General features: G+C 44.0%; 1 protein-coding gene and 2 long non-coding RNA genes across 3 annotated transcripts in view; 1 reads left to right on the top strand and 2 right to left on the bottom strand.

The window, feature by feature from the left end:
• Positions 1-1,100: 1,100 nt before the first annotated feature.
• LOC121644601 lies at positions 1,101-12,931 on the top strand. The gene is made up of 3 exons (XR_006011298.1): positions 1,101-1,113; positions 1,837-1,845; positions 12,841-12,931. It is a non-coding gene; the product is annotated as an uncharacterized LOC121644601 (long non-coding RNA).
• The window catches only part of gpr158b (G protein-coupled receptor 158b), a 111,842-nt gene continuing 99,019 nt past the window's right edge, over positions 1,730-14,552 (bottom strand). The window contains exon 13 of the mRNA XM_041992657.1: positions 1,730-3,637. Coding sequence (XP_041848591.1) covers positions 2,666-3,637 — 972 coding nt within the window. The 3' untranslated portion in view covers positions 1,730-2,665. The remainder of the gene's footprint in view (positions 3,638-14,552) is intronic.
• Positions 7,809-9,714, bottom strand: LOC121644600. The gene is made up of 5 exons (XR_006011297.1): positions 9,624-9,714; positions 8,971-9,120; positions 8,747-8,864; positions 8,011-8,164; positions 7,809-7,884 (listed from the first exon to the last, which is right to left on the bottom strand). It is a non-coding gene; the product is annotated as an uncharacterized LOC121644600 (long non-coding RNA).

The following is a 14,552-nucleotide window of genomic DNA, read 5'->3' as shown; positions in this document are numbered from 1 at the left end:
AGCAAGGCAACCATAATTAACTTGTGTATCCATAATCAAAAGCAAGGATATTGTTGGCTACAGAGATTTAGGAGACAGTTCTATGGACTGATGAAACCAAACTGTAACTATGTAGACATCAGTGTTGGGGTAGTTACTCTAAAAAAGTAATTAGTTACTAGTTACTCATTACTTCTGTAAACTGTAATGAAATTATTTTACTAGTTATTGCATTTGAAAAGTATTACTTTACTTTACCAGTTCTTAATTCACCGTGTAGACATGAACAAACATCATAGCCGAATCATCGCTGCCTGTCTGCATCGTGTTCACTGTAAATTGTAATTAAAATTGCTTTAAAACCATAAGAACAACATCCCTGTCTGTGGGAATAAATGGGCACACTTGTCTCATAATCATTTTATCTAGTATTTTTCTAAACCTGGGAGATTCAGTAGTCGACAGGAGGAGCATGTCTTCTACAATGAACCCTGTAACTAGCTTGTTAATTTCTGACTGTGTTACTGAACTCTGCTGCTGCTCTCCAGGAAATGTTGATAAAAAGCTCAGCTTGTTTAGGCGGGTCGGCTGCTGAAGGACTCCTTCCACTGACCGGTGAGCAGGATCTTTTGCAACAAGTTTGGACTGAAACTGAACTGAACTGAAAATAATGTAAATATCGCCACTGACCAAAAGCCCCTGTCTCCGTCTACAGCTCCATTTTTTATTTTCCTTGGTTCAGCTACGTCACGCAAATCAATCTCTATGGCAACGTGCCCAGGCAAGCACACACACAGGCAGCAGCACACGCGTACCACTTAAAACAGATCGGAACTTTACACATAGGCAAACGCGGCTCAAGTAACGCAGAAAAACACGTTACTGTAGTCCAGTAAAGTCATTTTGTTACCGATATTTTAACGCACTACTTTACTTTGTTACCCAAAAAAGTAATATTGTTACTGTAACGAGTTACTTTGTAATGCGTTACTCCCAACACTGGTGGACATAAGGACCAGTGGTATGTTTGAAAGAGAAAAGTCCAGGTTTATTAATCAGAAGAACACCATCCTCATGATCAAGCATGGAGGTAGGTCACTGATAATAAGGGCCTGTTTGCTGCAGCAGGAACTGGTAATCTGGATCATGTTACTTGCACCATGGATTCCCAGATATACCAGACCATCTAAAAGAGGAATCTGATGCCTTTTGTTGACAAACTAAACCTTGGAGTTTCCTAGACTTTTCAGCAAGACAGTGATCTCAAGCACATCTCCATGTCGACCAAAGCTTGGCTGAGATAGAGATCTTGGAACTTGCTGGAGTGGCCTTCTCAGTCACCAGATTAAAATCCAATTAAAAATCTTATTCATTTGATTATTTTCTACACCGCTCAGTCTAATTCAGGGTTGCAGGGAAGATGGAGCAAAGTCTCAGCAATTAGCAGGCAAGAGGCAGGGTACACCCTGGACCAGTTGCCGGTTCATCACAAGACCAACACAGAGAGACAAACAACCACTCACACTCGCATTCACTCTGAGAATTTAGAGTGACCAATTAACCTAACATACATGTTTTTGGACGATGAGAGGAAGTCGTAGTACTCGGAGAAAACCGACGCATACATGGGGAGATCATGCAAACTCCATACAGAAAGGCCACTGCTTGAACTCCTCCCCCACTGAGGCTTGAACCAGTGGACCTTCTTGCACACACCATCGTGTAGCCCCAATTGAAAATCTTTAGGATTTAAAGTCCCTCTAATGAAGTTTTACAGATTTCCTCACTGAGGGGCCCCTAACAACAGCTAATTCAGCATCTGCCGTGTATCCTGTCTCTTCTCTGAGCTATCTTTAGGCTCTAAAAGTTGTCTTAACTCTTGCTCTGCCACTTTTTCCCTTTCTTTTCGTCATTTCTTCCCACATCTTCTTGTAGTTCTTTGATGAATCAGCCAAGGAATGTCAGTCTGCCATCACAATGAGGCAGAAGCACAGAGTAATAAGGTTAGAAAGTTATGTATAACTTTAGAGAGGGCGGTTTCAGCAAAGAACTGAACTACAGGCTTTTGCACATGAAGACTGAGCCAAGAAACTTGCCACTTACTGAAAAGATTTGTTAGAAGTTATAAAAGTACTGCTCATCAAAGTACTGAAGCTGGGGATTGAGTAAGACATTTACTGTCATTATCTTTAATCCACATCACAATGATGTCGTTTGAGGTGACGGGGTTAAATATTTCTGATTACAGCTGCAAGTCTCCACTGACTTCCTGCTTGACGTAGAGTAGGCAGCATAGCACAACTCACTGGATTGTTTCATTTATTTTTCTTCTTTTGGATGAATGATTGTCTACTCTGCTGGTTAACACAAGTATGAATCTTTTACAAATCTCAATGATGTATTAAATGTGATAAAACTTACAAACAGTATAACTTTGACAAATGTGCAAGCAAAAGTGCATAAAAAAGTCTTTGAAAGTGACCTCAAGATTATGTTCACTGTAACGATTTGCTGTTTGGCGAGTAAGTTATGTCTGGATGGCAGAATAAATGGTTCTTACTTCCTATCTTTTTTACTGAGGTGACCCAGATAAAAGCTCTCTTTCTTTCTTCCATATCTTTGCATTTTTGTTCTCTGTGCTCTCACTCAGTGAAATACAAAAAAGATGAAATCATCACAGCAGTCATCACGCCCTCTCCCCTGTATTTTGCTCTGGAAAGTCCCAAGGGCAGACATCAACCACTTTTGCACTGCTGAAGACTGCAGGTTTGGAAGCAGAGCGAGTTGAGCTCTCTTTCTTCTTCTCTGGTGATTTTTTAGTCTGAGCTGAGCTGCTGCGTGAGTGATCTGCCTCCCGCGAGAAGACCTCCGACCTCCTGATCTCTGTTGCTTCTGCGTCTCTTGTTGAGCTCCTCCGCCGCTCTGAAACATATCCGCCGCACTCTGACGTCTGACTAACCCGCCTCCTCTCTGATGGCGGCTTGCTGGACGAGCTCCGCCTCTCTCTGCTCTTCTCCCGGCCTTTCTCCTTCTCTGACCTGTGGTTGGAAGATGAAGAGCCTTTCCGTTTCTTCTTGTGAGTGGTTGGACTGTTGCAGGACTTCTCCTGCTTGGGTGAAGGTGGGCTGGAGTAATCCCACGGGCAAATTTCCACCATCAGAGAGGGAGGCTGTAGGAGGCTCCCTGTGGACTTGGAGTGGTCTGAGTGGAGCCCTTTAGGTTTCCCATCAGTGGGTGTGACGCTTTTCTTCCTCCTGACCCTCTCAGGAGAGATGGAATCTGAATCTCCTCCCAGCATAGGCTGCTCATCAAATTCCCAGGGGCACACATCTGGTTTGAGAGGGAGAGGTGAACTGGGTGGCCGAGATTTTCGCATTTCCCTTCCTTCCTCCCTTTCGCCTCCTTTATCTTTGGAACGACGCTTGTTGGAAGGAGACTGCCCCATTTTCTGCCTCTGGGACCGACTGACTTTGGAGGTTACTGAGCTGCTGCTGCCTCTACGGCCCGTGGTGGTTTCTTCAGGAGCAATGGAAACATGCTTCTGGGTCTTTGCCTCAGAGGGAGTCTGAGCTTCTTCCATCTCCCAGGGACAAACCTCAGACACATCGTAAAGATTCCTTGCAGTCTCAGAGCAAATGGACGGCTGGCTGCCGCTCACCTGTTAAATAAATACCACATCAATCAATTAATCACAGGCCTACAAGGACAGCAGAGCACATTTCTGTACAATATTGAGGTCAACTAAAAAGATAAAAAAGCACAATTCAAGTTAGTGATTTATCTTCCCTGTGGCTGTTCCATGATGGGGTTCATGTGCCATGAAGTACAAGCAGACATTTTACTGCTGACTTCCTGTAACCTAAAGATTGTACAGTCAATATTTGTTTTGTTTTGTTTTTTTCCTCCACCAGAGAGGTTTCTATTTCTGTATCATTTATTTGTCTCAAAGCAGTCTTAATCTCTTTCTTTTCCTGTAAAATCATCCTGTAACACCTAACCAAAGTCAACTGAGAGCTGTTCTCCAACTATATAGAGTGAATGTTGAAAGCAACACTTAGGGTGCAATCACACCTAATAATTAGACTTTGTGAATAATGTATTTCCGTCTTCACTCGAGGCAATGCAACATAAAAAAAGTACTTTTGCCCTGTTCACAGATGCAAAGCACAAAAATGCTTCCCAACCTTTAAGAGTTGTGGTGCGGAAGGATGGAAAGCTGTCTGATCTCTGATTGGATAGTTTGATTTGTCACCATCCGATCAGATGGAAGTGTTAAGATTTGACATAATTCGCAACCGCAACTTCAAAATCCTGCATGCAGCTTTGTGCTTTGCATCTGAGAACAGGGTTTTCACAAAAGGAAATAATTTTTTTTTTTTGCCACAAATACAAATCTTTTTACAATGATGCAAATCATTTTCTGCACATTTGCAAACTTGAATTTTCCAGGCAGATTGTTTTTACAGAGTGACAAGCTTGATTTACAGATCTAAACTCTAAAAATATGTGCAAACATTCATTTTGCAAAATCTGCAAAATCTTTATTACTTAATATTGAGCCCATAAAAGAATTGCTAAAGGAGAGAACAAGACAAACAATGAAGAAGAAAACTCACTCATTTATTGGTTAATGCAGGACAAATTAATTAAACTAATTAATTAATTTTTAAATTAATTTAAAAAAGTTTAAAATGAATATTTTCTGTACTCATCATACATAGTTGTTTCAAGCCCTGTTACTATTAAGATTTTTTTTTGATGCACTAGCGCAGGGATCGCCAACTGTGGACACAGTCTTGCAGATCTTATGTTTACCAGCTACAATACACCTAAGTCAAATTATTAATACCATTCATTAATGAAAACCAGTATTAGTATTTTAAATTTCTCTGTGGGTCCAGATGGATTTTGGTTCACATTAAAAACTCTGTGATAAGTTATGTTAAGAGTATTTACTAATTTGAATAAATTTCCATGTTTATCTGCAGGTTTTCCAAATTCAGTAAAGCAAAGAAAACATCCAGTGGAGAGGGACAGAGCGTTTGTCAGTTTAAGCTACAGATCGGTGCTGTTACAGAATGCTGGTAGATAAAGGGTGAGTATGGATTTTAACTTTCTGGATTATAATGCAGTCTTCTAAGCAGAACAGACAACAAGCATCACAAGGCAGTTTACTCAGTACAACTAAGAGACTTGTGACTTGACTTGAACTTGAGTTCAAAGACTTAAGACTTGATTTGGCTTGCAAAAATAGACTTGCACAGAGAGGTGCTGCAGGTAGGTGACGCTGGTGGCAGGTAAGTGACGCTAATGCTGTAGGTGACGTAGTTCCGGGGAGACGGCAGATTCAAACTAGGAGCGCCCAAACATTTATACTTTCATTCAACTGTATTTTGTGCCAGCCTAATCAAAATATTCTTTAAAGTAGGAAAATAGTGTCTTTAAAAGGTACAATCTGGAGCACAGCGGGGAGGATTTAGCCAGCCTGACAGATTTTATAGATCGTTGTTACGACAGAATCGTCATGGGGAAACCAAACAACACGTCCACCCCCTCCACCTCATCCAAGTCCAAGAGACAGCGAAATGAGGATTCACCTGGAGCTATTTCACCACCGGTCGTTCCACTCAACAGATGTTCTGATCTCTATAGATAAGAAACTCAGTAGTTTTGATGCGCGTTTGAGCCTGGTAGAAATTCTCCACAAGGAGTTCCAGGCGCTACATGAATCACTAGAATTCAGCCAGAAGCAGGTGGAAACTCTGGCTGTAGAAAACGCTGGTCTCAGAGAGTCGGTAAAATCCCTCACCGAGGGCTTGACCCGTCTCTCAGAGGAAAATAAGATGAAGGAAACGGTGATCGATCTGCAGGCGCGGAGCATGAGAGAGAACCTGGTATTTGCAGGGATTCCAGAGCAGACGGAGGAGGACCCCGAGACCACGGTAAAAAACTTCATCAAAACCCACCTGAAGCTCCCAGAGGAAACGGTGAAAAACATCTCCTTTCACAGAGTCCATCGGCTCGGCGGGAGGAAACCCGGGTCCAGCAGACCAAGACCTATTGTAGCGAAGTTCGTCAGCTTCAAACAGAAGGAGCAGGTGAAGAACCAGGGCCGCGAACTGAAGGGAACGAACTTTGGAGTAAACGACCAATATCCGAGAGAGATTCTGGACCGACGAAGAGTCCTGTTTCCCATCAGGAGGAAACCTATGGCTGAAGGCGCTCGCGCTATCATCGCGGTGGATAAATTATTTATTAATGGACAGCTGTACAGCGACCCGGACATCACTCCGTGGCTCTACTGACTTGGTATGTGCTTTAATTATCCTGTTTTCTCACTAGATCATGTTATATCCATAAAACTGCCATAAAAGATAATTTAGTTAACAGTAAATCCACTGCCCGTCTCCACTACACTGCTCTCAGCACAGATGCGTTTTTAAATTACTTTTTTCCTTTGGCACTGTCGCTCTTTCACTCTTTACAATTCTTCTCTCCGACCCTTTAACGGTTGACGGTAACACTTGCCATTATATTATATACACATCAGCACTTTTCATGATTCACAGGAACGCACACAGAACAGCACAAGCGCACATACATCCCTGTCACAACCAGCTGGCAGATACACATGCATGTGGAGAAGCAGTGGGATGCACGCACACACGCTTCAGTAATATGCATATAGCCCTCATTTCTGTGGTTTGTTCATGAACGAACTCACATTTGTCACTTGGAATGTGCGTGGAGCTGGCACAAGGGAAAAGAGGTTCAAAATGTTTAAACGTTTGCAAGAAAGGAAAGCAGATATAATATTACTCCAAGAGACTCATTTATCAAATTCAACAATAGATCTTCACTCAACAACCCAGTTTCCACACGTGTATTCAGCTTATTATAATTCTAGGCAGAGAGGAGTAGCAATTCTTATTAATAGAAGGTTAAATTTTGACATAGATAATACAATCATAGATCCAGAAGGCAGATTTATAATAGCTACATTATCTATTAAAAATGTTAAGTTCCCAGGTAGCAAAATTGGTCTGGCCCGGTTCTGGCCCACACAATACACTTAAACCTGGCCCACATACCCCAAAGAATGATGGCCCTTTGCTGGCCCAGATCTGGTTTGCCAAAGGTGGCCCACACATGGGCCAGCCTGAGGCCAGATGCAGACACAGTGGTGGCCCAGTACTGGCCCAGAACAGTTTCCACACTGGCACCGGATGTCAGCCTAATGGTGGCCCTGTACTGGCCCAGAACAGTTTCCACACTGGCACCGGATGTCAGCCTAATGGTGGCCCTGTACTGGCCCAGAACAGTTTCCACACTGGCACCGGATGTCAGCCTAATGGTGGCCCTGTACTGGCCCAGAACAGTTTCCACACTGGCACCGGATGTCAGCCTAATGGTGGCCCTGTACTGGCCCAGAACAGTTTCCACACTGGCATCGGATGTCAGCCTAATGGTGGCCCTGTACTGGCCCAGAACAGTTTCCACACTGGCACCAGGTGTCAGCCTAATGAATACCTTAATCAAACTGTGCAATATTTAGCCTAGATTAAAAATACTACAACAACGGTGATACAATTATACAAATAACATTTATTTTGATTTGAATAACTTGTTTAAAATAACAATATATAATAAATAACAATATAAAAATCAAATAATATGTTACACTGGTGGAGAGCGAACAACAGAGGGAAACAACATTAAGTGGGGATGGGCTTTCAACCCAATAAAATTATAAGATCAATAATTGAAATACATTAAAAGAATGTGAGCTTAAGGATAACAAATAAAATCAGGGAGGTTAAAGTCTTAGTAAAAAATTAACAAAGGGCACAAAAGTCCAAATGAAGCAGCACTGTCCGTGCAGTCCATCATTCCCACCGTGGACTTCTAAAAAAAGAAGAGAGAAAAAATTCAGAGCTGTGCATCCAGACCTACAGTTTAAATCTAGCCATAACAAATAAATAAAAAATGCATGGTCTCTAAGGGAGTCAGTGTTAGTTAAAACAAACTTACCAATTACAACATCCTTTATTTGCAGGTGCTGGAAGCCAATCTTGCCATTTATACCGCGCATGTTGACATTCTTGGCGAGAGAGTGTTAAGGTTGCACATGACACTCTTTACACTCTTTAACGTCTCCCCCTCCTTTAAGAGCCAGTGCAGTTCTCTGTGAATTGATATTTCTTTGTTAGTTTATCAGCAGTACAATATGCCCTAACTCTTTTAAACATGTTTGAAAATATCAGCAGCAAATCTGAACTGGTCTGATAGTCTGACCAGCATAATTTATGCAATGAAATCACAACAGTAATAATTTGTAAAGTAAAATAAAGGATGAGGATGCAGAGTGAAGTCAGTCTTCCTATGGTTTCAACTACTTTGATAATAGTGTGCCTGTGGTGCCGTGAAACTGTTAAATTTATCCGTGTAATTATGATTCCCTTTTCCCCCCATATACTAAATAGTTTCTCAATTTTATACTGTATGTCCCAGCAATGTTATTTAAAGCCTATTTAATCAAGAACATGGTTTGTCATTGTATAACTTTTCTCCAGAAGGTTAACTGACATGACATTCTTTTATTTTAACCTGTCCTGTCCAGCATCTTGGCAGCAGAATGATAGTCTGGCTGCTTTGTTGTGCCAAACAAATTTGCTTTGCCAAGGGAAGGCTTATTGGTATAAGGCTGAATACACAAATTATTTTTGGTTTTCCAGTTCACAAGGATAGTTTGACATGACATTCTTACCAGATGGTTTTTGAGGTCAGCACTATTTCTGAGCCGCTCCTCCATGTTTTGGACAGACTGGCGATCAGCTAATGGTAGCAGATTTGGTTCAGCCTTGGATGTGGTAGGCCTAGGTGTGCTAGGAAGAAAAAAGAATTGTGGATAAGTAAATAAACAACAGGTCTCATAAAAATGTGTTCAAGTCAACAGCAGAGCACAGCCTACGAATAAAATATAATACTCACATATATGAAGACTGGTTTGTGGTCTTCTTATCAACTGATGTGGCTCAGAGGAAACAGTCTTTCTCTGGTGCAGGTCAGTCGATGAAATCCTTCCCTGGTGCAGGCTACGGGACGCTTGGCCTCTCTGGTCCAGCTCCAGTATGGTGCACTCTGCAAGAGTAGCATGATCAGCATTAGATTTTATTTACTTTTTAGGGGGTGTTTGGATTACAAGGATGCCCTTCCTTTGTTGGTGTTTATCTAATTGGAATAGGTTCTTCAGGAATTAGAAATAAATATTTCTGATGCATTAGACCTATTCAAGAGGTAGACCAGTGATTGTTTCATGGCCCATGAGATGCCTGGCTAAATGTCAGTGTCCCCCCCACCTTTATATTGGAGAGAGCGCGCAATTCTCCTCTGCTCTCTGTATCCCTGAGTGTTTGCCCTGATGCGCCCAGACACACACAGACACGTCAACGCACACAACGCTGAGCACACCCCCACAAGAAAAGATAATTTGCGGCACCTTTGCACATTTGGGGTTAAAGTGTAACTGAGTACATCTGCATTAAACAGTCCATCTTGTATACAAAAAAGAAAAGAGCAAAGCTTTCCAGACATTCCTCAAATTTAAACAGCTTATTAAATTAAAAATAATAATAATAGTTTACTGTTTTCTTGTTGGTAAGACAGCTTCATCCTCAGAATCATTCCCTCTGGGATCTGGGCCAAACACATGAAGCATCTTTGGTGCACTAGGCACTGAGCTGCAGTGACATGGCAAACCCAATACTGTATCACTGACCCCAATTTGGGAACCACTGCAATAGATTACAGATGTCTGTACCCATTTTAATGACTTGCAATCATGATAAGTGATTGTACTGTACCTTACACGTTCTTTGTCTTTACACTGGCCTGCACAGCCCTACAAAATGAGTAAAGGGGAAAAAATGAGGCAACCTCAAAATAAAAAAAAATAATGAAAATAATCTGTTATATTATATAAATGCGTGTGACATTTCCAATAAACCAAACCGACTGAAAATCGGTTGAACGTTAAGCAAGTAACTGTGATTTTAATCGTTGATAGACTGCCTCTGCTGACTAATGCAGTAATAGACGCGGCTTACCCCGGCCCAAGCTACAAGATGGCGCCGCGGATGGCTGCCTCGATTTGTTGGTGCGCTCTGTTTTGTCTTGTTTTGTTTGTAAACACCGTTTTTTGTTTCGGTTCGCGGCTCTCTTTCACTAGAGAAGACCTCCTGAGCATTCGGGAAAGAACTCCACGGGGTTTGTTTCCCGAGTTTCTGGCTCCTACAGCAGTTTTAGTGGACTTTTTAGTCAAAGGTGCCCTCACCTTAACTTCACGCCGACGCAGGGGGAAACGAGCCGGCGCGCTCGTGCGCCTTCGCCAGCGAGGAAGACGCACGCCGCTACCTGGAATATTTCTCTCTAATGTGCGCTCACTGGGCAATAAAATGGACGAGCTTCATCTTCTGCTGAGGAGAAACAAGGACTTTCGTTCATCCTCTGTTTTGTGCTTCACCGAGTCATGGCTGTGTGGGAACATCCCGGACTCCGCGCTACAGCTGGATGGATTCCAGCTTCACCGAGCGGACCGTGATAGCGGCTCTCTGGCAAAACAAAGGGTGGAGGTATTTGTTTCTACACCAATGCTGGCTGGTGCAACGACGTGACAGTGATACAACGGCACTGTTCTCCCCTCCTGGAAACTTTTATTATCAACTGCAAACCATTCTACTCCCCACGTGAGTTCGCTTCCTTCATTCTGGTCGGTGTTTACATCCCGCCGGAGTGCAACGTGCAGGACGCACAGCGCGCACTCGCCGACCAGATACTGGAAGTGGAGCGGACCAACCCGGACTCTTTGGTTATTGTCCTCGGGGACTTTAACAAAGGCAAACTCAGTCACGAATTGCCTAAATACAAACAGTTTATTAAATGTGCTACCAAGGAGGGGAACATTCTCGATCACTGTTACACTACCGTCAGTAACGCATATCACGCCGTCAGCCGCGCTGCACTGGGACACTCCGACCACTACATGGTCCACCTGATTCCTGCCTACAGACAGAAACTAAAACTTTCTAAACCTGTGGTGAAGACATCAAAGACGTGGTCTAGTGAAGCTGCAGAAGACTTAAAGGCGTGTCTGGACTGCACTGACTGGGATGTCTTCAGGGCTGCTTCCACCAGTCTGGATGAGTACACAGAAGCTGTAACCTCATACATCAGCTTCTGTGAGGACTGCTGTGTACCAACACGCACCTGGGTGACTTATAACAATGACAAGCCCTGGTTCACACCCAGACTGAGACAGTTGAGGTCTGAAAAGGAAAGGGCTTTCAAAAGTGGCAACAGAGCAGAGTACATAGAGGCCAAGTACAGGTTCAACAGGGCGGTGAGGGATGCTAAACAGCTGTACTCAAAGAAACTCCAACATCAGTTCTCCTCTAACGACTCTGCTTCTGTCTGGAGGGGGCTCAGGCAGATCACCAACTACAAGCCAAGAGCTCCCCCCGCTGCTAACGATCGACGTCTTGCCAACAACCTCAACGACTTCTACTGCCGCTTTGAAGACCACCTGGACAGCTCTCACGCCTCCCCCCACCACACCTCACACCGGCTCCAGCCTACCAGCCCCTCCCCCACCACCACAATAGAGGCTGTACACCTCTCACCATTACAGTGCCCCCTCCCCCTCCCCACGTCCCCCCCACCGTCACCTCTCTCTGTCCTTGAAAGAGATGTAAATAGGCTCTTCAAGAGACAGAACCCCCGCAAAGCTGCTGGGCCAGACTCCGTGTCTCCAGCCTGCCTGAAGCACTGTGCAGACCAGCTGTCTCCTCTGTTCACGGACATCTTCAACATCTCACTGGAGACATGCCATGTACCAGCATGTTTCAAGGCATCCACTATCATCCCAGTCCCCAAGAAACCGGGACCCACAGGACTGAATGACTACAGACCCGTCGCCCTGACCTCTGTGGTCATGAAATCCTTTGAGCGCCTGGTTCTGTCCCACCTCAAACCCATCACGGACTCACTCCTGGACCCCCTACAGTTTGCCTACAGAGCCAACAGGTCTGTAGACGATGCTGTAAATCTGGCCACTCACTTCATCCTCCAGCACCTGGACTCTGCAGGATCCTACGTCAGGATCCTGTTTGTGGATTTCAGCTCCGCATTTAACACAATCATCCCGGCTCGTCTGCAGGACAAGCTTTCACAACTCAACGTGCCCGACACCACTTGCAGGTGGATCACTGACTTCCTGTCGGACAGGAAGCAGCGCGTGAGACTGGGAAGCCACACTTCGGACTCCAGGACGATCAGCACCGGCTCCCCGCAAGGCTGTGTTCTTTCTCCCCTGCTCTTCTCTCTGTACACGAACAGTTGCACCTCCAGTCACCAGTCTGTCAAGCTCCTGAAGTTTGCAGACGACACCACCCTCATTGGACTCATCTCTGGTGGGGATGAGTCCGCTTATAGATGGGAGATTGACCGTCTGATGGCTTGGTGCAGCAAGAACAGCCTGGAGCTCAATGCTTCCAAAACAGTAGAGATGATTATGGACTTCAGGAAGAGCACAGCCCCCCCCTCCCCTGTCATCCTGTGTGGCTCCCCAGTGGACACTGTGGAGTCCTTCCGCTTCCTGGGCACCATCATCTCCCAGGACCTCAGATGGGAGCTGAACATCAGCTCCCTCATCAAGAAGGCTCAGCAGAGGATGTACTTCCTGAGGCAGCTGAAGAAGTTCAATCTACCACGGACAATGCTGGTCCACTTCTACACTGCCATCATGGAGTCCATCCTCACCTCCTCTATCACCGTCTGGTACGCTGCTTCCTCTGCCAAGGACAGGTGCAGACTGCAGCGTATCATACATTCTGCAGAAAAGGTGATTGGCTGCAGCCTTCCTTCTCTCCCAGAACTCTACTCCTCCAGAACCCTGAGGAGAGCAGGGAGGATAGCAGCTGACCCCTCCCACCCTGGACACCATCTGTTTGACCCTCTCCCCTCTGGCCGGAGGCTGCGGTCTATCAGAACCAGAACCTCCCGCCACAAAAACAGTTTCTTCCCCTCTGCCATCAGGCTTTGGAACTCACCTAAACACTTACCTGACTAACTGACACAACGCAATTCGCTATATTAGCGACATCTGGATGTTCGTTATCTTAACGCACATCCAAGCACACAGGAGTTATATTAACACACTCCCCCTCCATTGGTCACTTCAACTTGTACATTTTTATACTACAGACTGCACTTTTCATGTAAATACACTACTTTACTTTATCTTATTTTAATGTACATAACTTTTATTTCTACTCTTATATAGTTTTTCAGTCTTAATGTTATATGTTCAGTTGGCTTGTTCATATCTTTATGGTTCATATTTATTTATTTATATGTAGGCACCGTCAAATCACAACAAATTCCTTGGAATGGAAGTTACTTGGCAATAAATCTGATTCTGATTCTGATTCTGATTGCGGCCGCTTCAACGCATTGTTCCGGACAACAGCGTCAGAGCGGACATCCACATGTATATATTTATGACGATGCGGGGGGAAAAACACAAACAAACTTACAATAGCTACGTAGCCTCCAGTATAGACACTAACTATAACCCATGGACAACCCAAAATACGAAAGAGCAATAGCACGCTCACCCACTTAAGCTTCCACCAAATACGTTACCCTGAGTGGGTGACGTCCCTAGCAAAGTGGGAAATTCCCGCCTCCCCGTTCAAATGGAATGCACTTTAAAATACGAAGTATGTTTTTTAACCATAAATATACTGTACACATTAAATAAATAAAACCGTAAACTCACCTTGACTTTGTTTGTCTCTCTCGGCCCAATGCAACACATCCGGTTCTATTCGCGCTTCTTCTTCTTCTTTGTTGTCGTCTTCTTCTTCTTCTGTATTGGCGGTTGACAAACGCGCGTTTAACAATAGGAAGTATCTTGACCCAATCAGAGCATAGGAAATAGGTCACGTGTTGAGAGATGGGTAATAATGGTTGGTTGGTTTGTTTTATTTGTTTATTTTATTATTTGATTTTTATATTGTTATTTATTATATATTGTTATTTTGAACAAGTTATTCAAATCAAAATAAATGTTATTTGTATAATTGTATCACCGTTGTTGAAGTATTTTTAATCTAGGCTGAATGTTGCACAGTTTTATTAAGGTATTCATTAGGCTGACATCTGGTGCCAGTATGGAAACTGTTCTGGGCCAGTACAGGGCCACCATTAGGCTGACATCCGATGCCAGTGTGGAAACTGTTCTGGGCCAGTACTGGGCCACCACTGTGTCTGCATCTGGCCTCAGGCTGGCCCATGTGTGGGCCACCTTTGGCAAATCAGATCTGGGCCAGCAAAGGGCCGTCATTCTTTGCGGTATGTGGGCCAGGTTTAAGTGTATTGTGTGGGCCAGAACCGGGCCAGACCAATTTTGCTACCTGGGTGAATGGTCATTCTGTTGTTTTATTAGTTTATTGTCAGGGAGGCATTAGCAGGCAGTCTGCAAAATAGTGATAGATTTAATTTCTCAACAAACA

This window comes from Melanotaenia boesemani, chromosome 8 (assembly GCF_017639745.1).
Source record: "Melanotaenia boesemani isolate fMelBoe1 chromosome 8, fMelBoe1.pri, whole genome shotgun sequence".
Taxonomy (NCBI): Eukaryota; Metazoa; Chordata; class Actinopteri; order Atheriniformes; family Melanotaeniidae; genus Melanotaenia; species Melanotaenia boesemani.
This window is presented reverse-complemented; position numbering and strand designations above follow the sequence as displayed.